The 13341-nt window shown below is 46.7% G+C and overlaps 1 protein-coding gene across 1 annotated transcript; it reads right to left on the reverse strand.

Annotated features, from left to right (window-relative positions):
• Positions 1-731: 731 nt before the first annotated feature.
• CGRRF1 (cell growth regulator with ring finger domain 1) lies at positions 732-10716 on the reverse strand. The gene is made up of 6 exons (XM_054634487.2): positions 10482-10716; positions 7484-7623; positions 5537-5714; positions 5197-5344; positions 2413-2520; positions 732-1550 (listed from the first exon to the last, which is right to left on the reverse strand). Exons 1-6 carry the CDS (start codon positions 10583-10585, stop codon positions 1200-1202), a joined length of 1029 nt encoding a protein of 342 aa, XP_054490462.2. The 5' UTR covers positions 10586-10716; the 3' UTR covers positions 732-1199.
• Between the last annotated feature and the right edge of the window lie 2625 nt (positions 10717-13341).

Consider the following 13341-nt stretch of genomic DNA (forward strand, 5'->3'; position numbering starts at 1 on the left):
CCTGGTTTGGAGGTGTGCAGCACCTTGGGTGTACCCTGGAGCTGCAGGAGAGCAGGGCTGAGGATCATGGAGCACAGCTTTCCCTGCCTCAGCCTGAGCAGCTGTCCTGGAACTGGATGTGGAGAAAAGCTGCAAGGGAACAAAAGGGAGGACAGAAAGCAGCTACTCCCCATTTCTACAGGTTCTAAGGAGCATTTTCCCTTATATGAGGAGTTGTGAGACTCAGCCCATTTGTCCTTTCTCAACAGGCATTTTTATTGCTTTTGACAGCACACCACTGGAATGAAAGGAAATAATTTTCTGCTATTCTTTAGCTTCTTCCTTTGTTAGAGCAGGTACATTTCCTGGGACTATTGATAAGGGTAACTGGTTAACTTGTTACTGATCATCCAAGCTGACCATGCAAGTGAAAAGAGTTGGAAATCCCTCAAAGCACCACAAAGCTGCCACCACTCTGGAGAGTGATTAACCAACATTTGCATGGAGAACAAGTTCTTACAGGCACTGCCAACAAGACTGAAAGTCTGTGTCACAAGATGTCATCGCGGGGGCTCAGGCTTGAAAGTGTCATCAACATGCAGTTCAAGAGTCATCAACAAAAACCTTTCCAAAGGGCTTTGGCTGAAGGCCCTCACACACAAATCCTTCAAACCAGCCAGAAACAGTGTCCTGAGCCCCACCTTCAACCCCCCAGCTCCCAACCTTCAGCTACAAAATAAACACACACAGAGTTAATGATGAAGAATATTTACTTTCCTTCATATGGTACATTCTGTAAAGTGCTAAGTTCCTAAATTATACCAAGTTAAAATTATATACAGCTCTAGTATTTTAAACACAATAAATATAGAATGAGCCTTGGGCAACTGCACTTGCAAGTTTTATTCTTTTTTTAGTAGACAGCCTAAATTTAGTAGTCAAAATAGCCTCCAATAGTGCTCCAAGAAAATCTAGGAAGCAGTTATAAATAAATTCACATCCTTCAGAGCTATCCTACGCACTTCTCCTGTCCACATTGCACGGGGAAGCAGCGCTCCTGTGAGCATATGGAGCGAGGAAAAATAAGGAAGCTGAAAATTACCCAACAAAAAAAAGCAAAATCCTACAAGTTAACACTACATATCCTCCTCCCATAAATAGTCTGGCTTCCACATTTAATCTTAGTGCACATAACCCAGGTCTTTTATTTTTAACTCCTGTTAAAAAACTCTTCCAGGAAGAACATCTTGCAAGACACGGGTCGATTCATCCTCATCTTGCTCCTTTTTGCTGCAAAGTGGAAAAGACTCCTGCACGAACTGCCTGCACATTGGGCACTGCTGGAAATACCTGATGCAGCCATCACACAGGCACGTGTGTCTGCAGGGCAGGAGGACCCAGTTCACAGGGCCATTCTGGCACACCACACAGTCTTTGCTGTTTTCTTCCTGCAATTCTGCTTCATCTGCAGCCAGCCCAGCCTTTTCCAGCAGCCCTCTGTCAGTGCTGCTCTCACCAGGGAAGGTATCACTGCAGGAGGGTGCAGGACTATTTGCAGACATGAAGAGTTGCTAAAATACACATAAACACAAATATTTGGGAGTGAACAAACTCTTCCCCAATCTCTGCACACGCACAGGTGCAGTGGAAGTTCTACTGGATCCATTCACTGGGTCAAACAGTGCCAGACTCTGTGTGGGTCCTGGCAGCTGCCTGGCCTCCAGTTAAAGGCATTTCAGAAACATGAAATTACATAAAACAGTGGGAAAATATTAAAGAGAAGTCCTCAGACCTTGGTTGTATCAAATCAATGTCATGCATGAAATTTAACAGAAGTGCTCAGGTTTTGAGCAGTTTGGGTTTGTTTCTGGTCCATCAGTCTCTGTGCCTAGAGGGATCCTCTATCTGTTCCTACCAAAATTATACCCACCATCCTGTCAAATCTGCTGCACTCAACCCATTCTGCTCATGCTCATATTCCAATCCCCTACTCCTTTTTTTGTCTTATTTTACGTGAAGTGCAAATTCTTCTGGGCATGATTCCTAAGCATAGTGCAAGAAAGAGGAATTTTTAAAAACTAAGTTTCTTCTGAGGCTTTCCTGATTAAAAGAGAATTTTGAAGAAAGGAAATAACAATTCTGGAAAGAAGCAGCATTCAACAGTGATTCTTTTCCTACTGCTTTACTAAGTGGACACTAGGACTCCTAGATTAGAAGCAGTTCATCTCTCTGGGAAATCTTGAATATTTTAATGGAAAATATTTCTGTACAGTAAGTTCCTGTGGCACTACTTAACTGATAAAATAATTTAAACTACCATCCAGTTCTTTGCATGACAATAGAAGTCTTGTACTAATTTAGGCTCCTGAAAGCCTACACAAGCTAAAGTTAACACTGTCATACACATGAAACCAGACTCCGTGCGTGGCTTACCTTCAGGTCATGGTATTGACCTTGAGCCAGGAGGAGATACTGATACAAAATTCGGCAGGAGAGTCTGTAGCTTTCATCAGGAACGTGAATTACAGCCACCATTGCAATCTACAAACAGACAAAAATTCTATGTTTAATAACCTTATCACTCAGGCTGAGAGAATTGGGGGTGTTCACTCCAGAGAAGAGAAAGTTCCAGGGAAACCTCAGAGCCCCCTCCAGGGCCTAAAGGGGCTCCAGGAGAGCTGGAGAAGGACTGGGGACAAGGGATGGAGGGACAGGACACAGGGAATAGGTTCCCACTGCCAGAGGACAGGGTTAGATGGGATTTTGGGAAGGAACTCCTGGCTGTGAGGGTGGGCAGGCCCTGGCACAGGGAGCCCAGAGCAGCTGTGGCTGCCCCTGGATCCCTGGAAGTGTCCAAGGCCAGGCTGGACGGGGCTTGGAGCAGCCTGGGACAGTGCAAGGTGTCCCTGCCCAAGGCAGGGGATGGGAAATATGATCTTTAAGGTCCCTTCCAACCCATATTATTCCCTGATTCTCTGTTTTGCTTTGGTACAGCTCCTGACCTGTTTAGTTCTTTAGACAATCAGGAATTCAACAATGTTGACTTGAAGCACTGATTAATAAAAAAAAAAAAAAAATTATAGTGGACAAGGGATAAACAGGATGTGGCACAAGAGAGCCCTGGGTGCTCCTTCAGCTTCCCACCCTGCTTCCCCATGGAGCTCTTCTGTGGCCAGTTTATAGCAGAGCCCTGCTCTGGCTGCTCCCACCTCATGGAATTACACCCCAAACTGCAAAGGCACCTGAGCAGTCTTCTCCACTTTCTCCCCCTTCCCTCAGAAACATACAGACTGCAGTTTTTAGACTCCAAAAATCACTAAGAAGTGATTGGCTTGTAATCTGAGCAGGCAAAAGACAAATTTCACTGGAAAGGATTCTGAACCCCCACGGGCTGACTTCAGATAATTCCTCTGGAAATACAAGCACTCCAAGCTTGCATGCTGTGCCTAACAACCCCCACCCTGCCCAAATTACGTAATAGCCTCTAAAAAGCTGGGAAAAAAGAAAGTGAAATTCAATATTATTGTAGTTCCCAGAAGCTGTCAAAAGAGAAATGAAATATAGAAGCTGTTTTGCTTTAAAAAGAAATTTAAAGGCAAATTAGATTTGCACTTCAAAATCCACACATGGCTAATTAAATACAGAGTTCAAATGTGTATGTACCTACACATATGGATTTATAAGAACTGATTTCACTATTCCTTGGCAAAAGGGTCTTTTTTTTCTAAATCACAGTGCCTGAGATCTAAGCTTCCACTTTAGCCATGACAGTCTTCCAGTAATTTCTGTACATTTTATATATGGTCATGCTAATTTTCTGGATCTGGAGGAAAATGATGGCACAAAACCAACTAGGGATGATCTTGCCACAAAACCAGTTAGGGTAAAAATCAGATGACAACCCCCCAGGAAAGAATCACTGAAACACCATCCACAGTGATGGACACCCACACAGACCCCCCCAAACATAATTCAAAATGGTAATATCACACTGGCAAAGATCCATTTCCACATACCATTTCTGTTTTACAAGTTTGTTTCAACAAACCAGACGCAATTCTGACATTTGTCTGGCAAGGAGTTCAGGTGGAGTTACTCCTGACTGGATTTACAGATGTGTTCCTTTCCTCCAAAACCGGAGGAAAAATACCTCCACCACTCTCCTTCCACCCCTTTCTTCTATGTTAAGGCTCAAAAGAGAGCTGTTACAAATTCATGCCCATGCTAATGTCAAATACATTCAAATACTACATTTAGAGTCTCTACAAAAATTTATTAAAACATTAAAACATCTCAAGTGGGGACAGGAGGGAGGAGGGCAGGGGGACAGGAGGGAGGAGGGCAGTCCTAAAGTCAGGTGACAAGAAGCCAAGGACAGCCATCACTGGAAAGGGGACAGATTTCTCAGCTGAATGCATGGAAAAGTGTTCAGTGGATTTAGGCAATTTGCTTCTGAATTCAGTTGTGCTACTGTTCAAGGAGGTAATGCAAGCAGATTATCAATCCAATGAAAAGATGGGAGATAGAAGTGTGTCTCAAATCATTCAGAGTTCACCAATTTAGAGTTTAGAAAGGGTATTGAACAGCATGTGGCAAGGCTGAAGCTGCTTTAATAGCAAGAGATTAGCAGGAGACCCTTTTTGAGGAGCTGAGTGTCTCCTATCAGCCTCGAGCCAGACTTTCACCCCTTCCTGGAAGTGTCCTGGAGTTGGCTCCTGTGAGACACAACCATGACACAGACCTAGGGCAGAAAGGTAATTTCTAGGTTTCTAATAGCCAAGTCAGCAATCAGCTCCATATCTGTGCCAGACACTTATTAAAAAAACCCTCCTGCCTTGCCAACAGAATCCAAGAATCTGTTTAAGTGCAAGAGCTCCACCACATGCCCGTGTGATCCCAGAAATCAGAGTAACAGGTTGCAAAACTGCCCCAACCCTCATTCCTCAGGGACATTGGCAGGCTGAAGCTTTGGGGAAATCACAAGCATCTTTTAAATGCTGTAGTGAATAAGTAAAGAGTAAGCAATGTTTCTCCATTGCCTCTTCAAAGACTGAGATTTGGAAGTTAAAGCCTTGAACTGCTTTATTTAAGAAAGTAAGAAAGTGAGTGACCAAATTCTAGGGAACAGGAAAGTGAAGCTGCTTTTTCCAAGCCTCTCTCCTGAAACATTCAGACCTTAAACACAGTGGCCCTGAAATATACTCTGATATTACTTACAATATCATATATTTCTCTGTCTTCTTCATCTGCTAACGTCAGCAATGCTACCAAGGGATAGCGAGCTCTAGGCACGGGGCCAAAATCCACAACTTGAGCATCTTCTGGTAACTGACAATATTTCTCTGCCTTGTCATTTTTTTTAATGCTTTGCCTGTGTCAAGGAAAACAATCAGTGGCTGCAATTGCAGACAAACATGACGTTTGCATAAAGAGTATTTCTCATCGTGTTTGTTCATAAATGAATTGTGCCAAAATCTGCAGCGCATTTACCATCCTCAATGCTCCCCGTGCCAAAAAAATCAACATATTTTGTCAAAACAATTCAAAAAAAGGATACAAGTACTGCTGTTTGTAGAGGTACTCGTTGTAGAGAGCATCCTCTAATGCCTGAGGAGTCTTTACTCTGAAGCAGTAGACGTGTTTCTGCAGCGCTTCGTGGAGTTTCTGGACATTGCAGCCCCAGTAGCAGGTAAGGACACAGTCCTCCAGGCAGTCAGGTGTCAGTGTTACACCCCCTTGGAGAAAGAGGAGAGGGATTTCATTAACTCACCACCTGCAGCAATCCTGGAATTGCTAAGTCTAGATGCTTGAAGAGCTACAGGCAGAAAACACCTTCAGTGTCACAGATTTTTATCATAAAACCATAAAATCATAGAACGGTTTGGGTTGGAAGGGACCTCAAATCTCACCTTGTTCTACCCCCTGTCATGGCAGGGACACCTTCCACCATCCCAGGCTGCTCCCAGCCCTGTCCAACCTGGCCTTGGACACTTCCAGGGATCCAGGGGCAGCCACAGCTGCTCTGGGCTCCCTGTGCCAGGGCCTGCCCACCCTCCCAGCAGGGAATTCCTTCCCAATCTCCCATCCATCCCTGCCCTCTGGCAGTGGAAGCCATTCCCTGTGTCCTGTCCCTCCATCCCCTTGTCCCAAGTCCCTCTCTGTGCAACCTGTGCCTGGGTTTCACCACCCTCACAGGGAAGGATTTCCTCCCACTATCCCATTTATCCCTGCCCTCTGCCAGTGGGGAGCCATTCCTCCTTGTCCTGTCCCTCCAGGCCCTTGTAAAGTCTCTTCTAGGCTCCCTTCAGGTACTGAAAGGCTGCAGTTGGGCCGCCCCTAAAATGCTAAACACTATAAAATAACAAAAATTATTTATCATTATAAACAAATCTTCTGACAATTTAGATTCAGCTTAGTGTTTATGGAAGTCAGTGGGTGTGAGGAGATAAAATGGCTGATTAAGCTCACAAAAATATCACATGCATTTTATGAACAGTAAATTTTAACTTCTGGTAACACTTTAGACACTCATTGGCAGATCCAAGAGCACAACCTCAGCCCAAAGTCCATTCCCTCCTGAGATAATGGCAGTAATTAGATCACTCATCTACAAAACTCTGTGCTCTCAAAGAATAAGGCTCTGGATCATGCAGAGGGAGGAGTAAAAGGGCCTCTCTGCTCCCCATTCTTTTTTCAAAAACCTGTCAACTCCTAAACACTTCCTGCACAAACAGGAGCAGGAGTGCTCAAAGCTCCTGAAAAATCCCAGTTACCTGAATTGTTGGATTTGTTGTGTTGGGGGGGTTATGTTGAGAGAGGGGGGGAAATCTGCTGCAGCCCCTCCTCATGCATTGGAAGGCTCCACATCCCTGTGGGTGGAAGATGCTCAGCCCTGCTCACTGCTCCCCAATGATGCAGAAGGCCATGAATTCCACTTCCTCTCTGGGTGATTTCAGGAATGATAGGGGTGCCTTGAACTCTGATCCAAACAGATATTTAAATGCAGTTTCCATTGGAGAACAGATAGAAAAAATAGAGTGATGATTTATTTATCTATTTATTAAAAATAGTGCACTTCCAAACACTGCTGAAGATCTAGGCTTAGATTTAAGTGGGTGGCACATATTCCATAATGAATTCTGTACAATTCTACAATTCCATGAAATTTATAGAAACGCCCACAGTGGTTGGTAATTTGCAAATGTTTTAGTTACTTAAAGATCTGTAATAGCAGGAAGTGTTCCATTAATGAAAATTAAAATGTACCTTCATATCCAAACATTTCACTTTTAAAAACACCACATTTATAAACTGTGTAAAAGCTTATTTCTGTTGTAATGGAAGTGTATTTCTGAGAAATTTTGATAGAGAAAAAGGATGAGAGCAAAAATATGATCTTTAAGGTCCCTTCCAACCCAAACCATCCTATGATTCTAGGCAGAAAATGGAAAGTACCAAGTTCAGGAATGAAAATTGACAAAAACCATGTAAAAAATCCACTGACTTGTTACTGAAGCTGCAGCAGGATTATGGATCTCCAACCCAAAAGGATTTTTCACTTGTCTCATTCGTTTTTTCAACACCCTTGTGCTGGAATCTGTCTCTTCTGAGTTCCTCAGAATAACAGGAACACCCAAACCAAACCTAGGAGACACAAAACAAGAACGAGTGGGTTCAGTGTTAGTGTTGACACATTTGACTTTTTTTTTTGGTCAGCTTTAAATAGCAAATAGCAGAACAAAAAGAGGTAGCTTGGCTTTCCAGAATATCTGCTAGGATGCATGGATAATATATCCTGCCATTTGGACTTCAGCTTTTTGTCAGAAGGCAGGAGTCTGCACAGTGATGCAGGGAATCTTTAAAGGGGGAATATTTTACTCTGGATTTCCACAAAGGGAATGAAATTAATGAGAGTTGTCGGTGCCCTCTAGTGGTAAAGGGCTAGGCCAGAATTCCCTCCCATCTGAGTCCCGCAGAACCGAGCACCATTCCGGCCTCCTCCCATGACCAGGGACACTTTGCACCAGCCCAGGCTGCTTCAAGCCCCATCCAACGGGGCCTTGAACAATTCCAGGGATGGGGCAGCCACAGCTTCTCTGGGCAGTCTGTGCCCTGGCCTCATCTCCATCACAGCCAAGGATTCCTTCCCAATATCCAACTCAAGCTGCTCTCTGTCCGTTTAAAGCCATTCCTTTAATGGAAACATTTGCATTTGTTCAGTGGCATCATCGAAGGCTCTTGGCCATCCTTGATTTGAGCACAGCTCAAATCAGCTCTCTCTGCCACAACTGAGGGAAAACACCCACAGTGACATCCCTGGGGCTGGAGGGGAGGGAATATCCCAGTTAAACATCTCACAAAGAAGCCAGAGGCAGCAGCTGTTTCCCTTCTTCAATACCCAAACCTTAACAGAGCCCATCTCTGCAGCCCTGTTTTATACCAGAATCTGCCTGATTGTGGCAGAAAATCCCCGTTCCTTGGAAATTTTCTTCGCTGGATGAAAGCAACAGGATTATCCTCATGAAAAGCAGCAAGATAAAAGAGCCTCTGGCACAGTTTTAGCAGCAGCTGAAGGCATGGAGGCCTTTCTGTTCCACAGTCAGGTGTGGTTTTCTGTAAATTTGAAGTGTAGGAAGTGTAGGAATGATACAGTTTTTATTTTATGATCTAACAGTCCAGATCATTAGCTGGTAGAGGAGAACATTCATTTCTTCAGAGCAGTGCTAGCTTAGAAAAAGCAGGCATTTCCAAGGGTTTAGTTGATGAATGAATGTTTCTGCAGAACCAACAGGTGCTGAGCCTTCAGCTCCACCTCACAGGAGCATTCCCCTCCAGCTAAAAATACAATGCCCAGGTAATCAGGTGATGTAAATTCCACTTCACCCCTGTGCCCAGGGCACCTGTGGGACTGGCTCTGGAAGCTGCCTGTGCATTAACCTACTTGGCCTGTGAGCAGAGCCACAGGTATGCAGAGCTGACACAGGAACAGACACTCCTCCCATCACTGCAAGGCCTGACAAATGAGAACATGAACATTCCTCAACAGCTGGTGTTTTTCAGGCTGACTGACACCAACACAAACACATCATTAAAGAAATGAATGCTGAAAATTATGGGGGAGCCCAAATGCCACTGCAGCAATAGATCAGGTATGCTGTGCTCCGGTGACATTTGCATTTACAGTGCTCTGTGTGGCAAATGAAGGATTTAAGTTGTTTTCCTGAGCAAGTTCAGGAGCACTTGAGCTGTAACTGCAGCTGCAGGCACGGGAAAATCCCTTGGAGGCTCCTGGTCATGGCCATGGCACAGGAGAATTCCAAGGGAGCAGCAAATACCTCTGAGCAGTTGCCCACACATTCACCTGCTGGTATGTGCTGAGCTCCTGGCTACCACTCCTCCTTGATTAACAGGCCCTTAATACTCCAGTTTGAAGAAAAAAATGCATTTATTTCCATAAACTGCAGTAACACCTAGTGGAGGTGCAACTGGAATCTCTGATCCTGGAAAAAAAAACCCTTTGGACAGTCCTCTGTACACCCTGTACCCAAAAGTCACCAGTGCATACATGTTAGGATCTTGTAGCACACATCTATTTCAGACCTTTTCGAGCAGAGGATTGCCAGAATTTACGACAAGTAGATAAAAATGATTAAATTTGCAAAAGGAGCAGTGGTTAGGGATAGACATGATGAAGATTCATTTAAATCATGGCTCAGTATGATCATTTTTTTAAAGATACCTTTATCACCAGCACTTTGCAGATATTAATGTGGAACCAATGAGAGGAAGTTCAACAACTCCAGTTTTATTGTCACCATAAGCCACATGAGTCTGCTGTAGCCACAATTTCTACATGAAAGATTTTGATTGCCAATCAATGCTCTGCTCCTGGCAAGTACCAGTATTTACATTTACAGCCACTCCTGAGGGTTAGGGACATTAAAGGAGCTGCTTCTGGAAAAGGCAACAGCGGCATTTCTGCATCATCCTCTCAAACACAATCAGAATCCCTTTCACTCCCCACCCCTCGAGACACTTCAGGAGATCAGCTCACAGATTCACAGAATCCTTCAGGTTGGAAAAGACCCTGGCTGCACCCAGGGAGTTGTGCAGAGCCAGAAGGTCCCCCTGAGCCTCCTTTTCTCCAGGCTGAGCCTCTCCAGCTCCCTCAGCTGCTCCTGGCGCTCCAGACCCTTCCCCAGCTCTGCCCCCTTGCCTCGATTCACACATAGCTCAGTACACACAAACGCATTGTTTGCCAATATTATGAATGATATTACAAAAAGTATTAAGAAAACATTTCGGTATTACTAAAAGAGAAACCAGCTTAACAGAAATACGTTTAATTTCTTTAAAAAATTATTTTTATTGCTCCTTTAGAAGCCTAGGAGCGTTTGGGTTGGAAGAGACCGTTCCAAGCCCCTACAGTGGGCCTGGCCTTGCTCCCCCTCAGCACAGCCCAGGCCCCCTCGGCCGAGCCCCACCGGCCCCCGAGCACTGACCAGCCCAGGACGAGCGCGCTGGTGACGAGGAAGCAGACGGACACCAGGGCGATGTAAAACAGCGGCGAATACTCGTACAGCGTAACCAGGAACACGGCAGCCATCGGGCTGGCCGCGCCGCCCTCAGCCTGCGACTGAAGCTGCTGCCCTCAGCGTGCCAGGGACGGGGTGGAGCCATGGCGGCACCGAGTGAAGGCGCTGCCCTCAGCCTGCCAGGGACGGGGTGGAGCCATGGCGGCACCGAGTGAAGCTGCTGCCCTCAATGTGCCAGGGACGGGGTGGAGCCATGGCGGCACCGAGTGAAGCTGCTGCCCTCAGCCTGCCAGGGACGGGGTGGAGCCATGGCGGCACCGAGTGAAGGCGCTGCCCTCAGCCTGCCAGGGACGGGGTGGAGCCATGGCGGCACCGAGTGAAGGCGCTGCCCTCAGCGTGCCAGGGACGGGGTGGGGCCATGGCGGCACCGAGTGAAGGCGCTGCCCTCAGCCTGCCAGGGACGGGGTGGGGCCATGGCGGCACCGAGTGAAGCTGCTGCCCTCAGCGTGCCAGGGACGGGGTGGAGCCATGGCGGCACCGAGTGAAGCTGCTGCCCTCAGCGTGCCAGGGACGGGGTGGAGCCATGGCGGCACCGAGTGAAGGCGCTGCCCTCAGCCTGCCAGGGACCGGGTGGAGCCATGGCGGCACCGAGTGAAGCTGCTGCCCTCAATGTGCCAGGGACGGGGTGGAGCCATGGCGGCACCGAGTGAAGGCGCTGCCCTCAGCCTGCCAGGGACGGGGTGGAGCCATGGCGGCACCGAGTGAAGGCGCTGCCCTCAGCCTGCCAGGGATGGGGCAGGACCATGGCGGCCACAGGGTTGCAGGGTTGGAACAGACACATGAAACGTAACAAATGAAATAATATGTCGATGACAACTTTATTGAAATTCATGACAAAAATCAAAGTATCATTTGTATCCATACACTTATAACAATATCGATTGTTTCTATCAATTCCTCTATTTACAGCCATTATATATTCTATCTATTACATGAAATATGCCATATTCAATTTGTAAAATACAGGTTAAAATGTACTCTTATGCTATACTGTTAAATTCTACCATATTATATATCATATACATATACATATTTTATATTATGGATATATAAAATACATATCATATATTTAATATAATACACTGCTATGTAATATGTTTTTGCAATACAAATGAAAAAAAAGTGTCATTCCTGACTAATAAATTTATATTTCCCTCCAGCAAAACTCTAGTACTACATTTTTTCTAGCTTTTACATCTTATAATTGAGTATTATTACAAATAATGCCAGTTAATATATTGTACAACTATATTGTTCAACAAAAAAAAGTTATCTAGATATAATAAATATATATCGTTATTTCTAAACTTTTCCCCTATTGCAATCCAGGCACATCAGTCTGGCCCAATCCTTCAAATACCTCCATCCAGGACCAAGTGCAATGTTATGGCAGGGAAAAGCATTAACAGATGCAGTTACTATAGATACAATAAAGAGATGGAGTGGATTAGGGCAGGGAGTGTCAGGAGCCCTGAGCCTGTGCCCCAGTGCAGGGCTGTGCTGGGCAGCAAGCGCAGCTCTGTGTGCTGGCTGCTCACAAAGATGTGCGGCTCGCCTTGGCCAGCCCAAAGAGCATCCCGCTCACCTTCCTGCTCATTTAAATCAGCCTGGTAATTTTCTTCTTGATCATTTTCATGGTTCTCCACATCTCCTTCAAGTCTTTGAATGTCCTCTTGAACCGAAGCCTTCTCTGCTCGATTTCCATCCTGCGCCTTCTGGCCTCTTCTTCAGCTCTCCTGGCTGCTTCTTGCTGCTTCATGGCCGCCCTTCTGTGCCTGATCCAGAGGAAGAAAGGCAGGAAGAGCAGCTCAGCAGCAGCCCAGTAGGGCCCCTGCTGCACAGCTGCTGAGAGCAGGGGTCCCCAGCCAGGCTCAGGTGGCTCTGGGGTAGCCTGCTCCAGGTCCTCTTCGCTCAGCTCTGCATCCTCATGCGAACCAATCACCACGGGCCGTGGGAAGTAGAAGAGGAGCAGCACAACCAGGGCAAGGACTGATTTGAACACCATGGTCTGCAGGAGGAGAGACACAAGGGTTTCAGTGGGGTTACCAAGGGAGCTTGTGGGGGCTGAAGTGAGGCCCGGAGGCGCAGGGATGTGAGGGCGGGAAGCAGAGGGCCCCAGGCAGCTGGCAGGCAGCAGGGCCTGTGCCAGTGGGCCAGCAGCAGCCCCGTGCCCTGGCCAAGGCGCCGGCCCCAGGGGCTGGCCCTGGATGCACGGGGACAATGCAGGCCTGGGTTTGGTGCTTGTGGCCCGGCCCTGGCCCAGCCCAGCCCCACCACGTGCGCACTCACTGCTTGCCCAGACTGTGCTGGGCCAGCGTTACCTGCGGGGGCCTTTTATAGTGGCCCCCATTGTGACACGCTGCCCCTGATGTCACAGGGGCCAGAGGCATCACAGCCAGGCCAGCCCCACCCTTGGTCCCCAGCCCAGCTCAGGGGCTCCGAGTGGGCCCAGCAATGAAAGCTCCAGCACCCAGCAAGTGCAGCCCCTCTGGGAGGGAATGGGCCCCAGGGGCTCCCTTCACAAAGCAAGCAGAAGTCCCTCTTGCTGACCTCTTGTCAATAGGGAAAACAATATAACCACTAATGTTGAATATGTTGCATAATATCAACTATGAAAGCACCAGAGGTGCTTTTCTCACGGTGCTTTCTGAGTGAGATTCAGGGGGGCTTGCTCAGTTTTTTCTTGCTTGACTATTCCTGGATCCAGCCCCTCCAAGACCTCTGTGAAACCTTCCCATTATGAGACAAAAGAGATAAGGACCTTTAG

The sequence above is a fragment of the Agelaius phoeniceus genome, chromosome 6, assembly GCF_051311805.1.
Source record: "Agelaius phoeniceus isolate bAgePho1 chromosome 6, bAgePho1.hap1, whole genome shotgun sequence".
Lineage (NCBI taxonomy): Eukaryota > Metazoa > Chordata > Aves > Passeriformes > Icteridae > Agelaius > Agelaius phoeniceus.

Excerpts from the sequence above, each read along its gene's own strand:
- CGRRF1 (XM_054634487.2), bottom strand. The coding sequence starts at position 10,585 with ATGGCTGCCGTGTTCCTGGTTACGCTGTACGAGTATTCGCCGCTGTTT. Across the intron at positions 7,624-10,481 it reads AGCGCGCTCGTCCTGGGCTG|GTTTGGTTTGGGTGTTCCTG; the intron begins GTCAGTGCTCGG and ends TGTGTCTCCTAG. Across the intron at positions 2,521-5,196 it reads ACAGAGAAATATATGATATT|ATTGCAATGGTGGCTGTAAT; the intron begins GTAAGTAATATC and ends GTCTGTTTGTAG.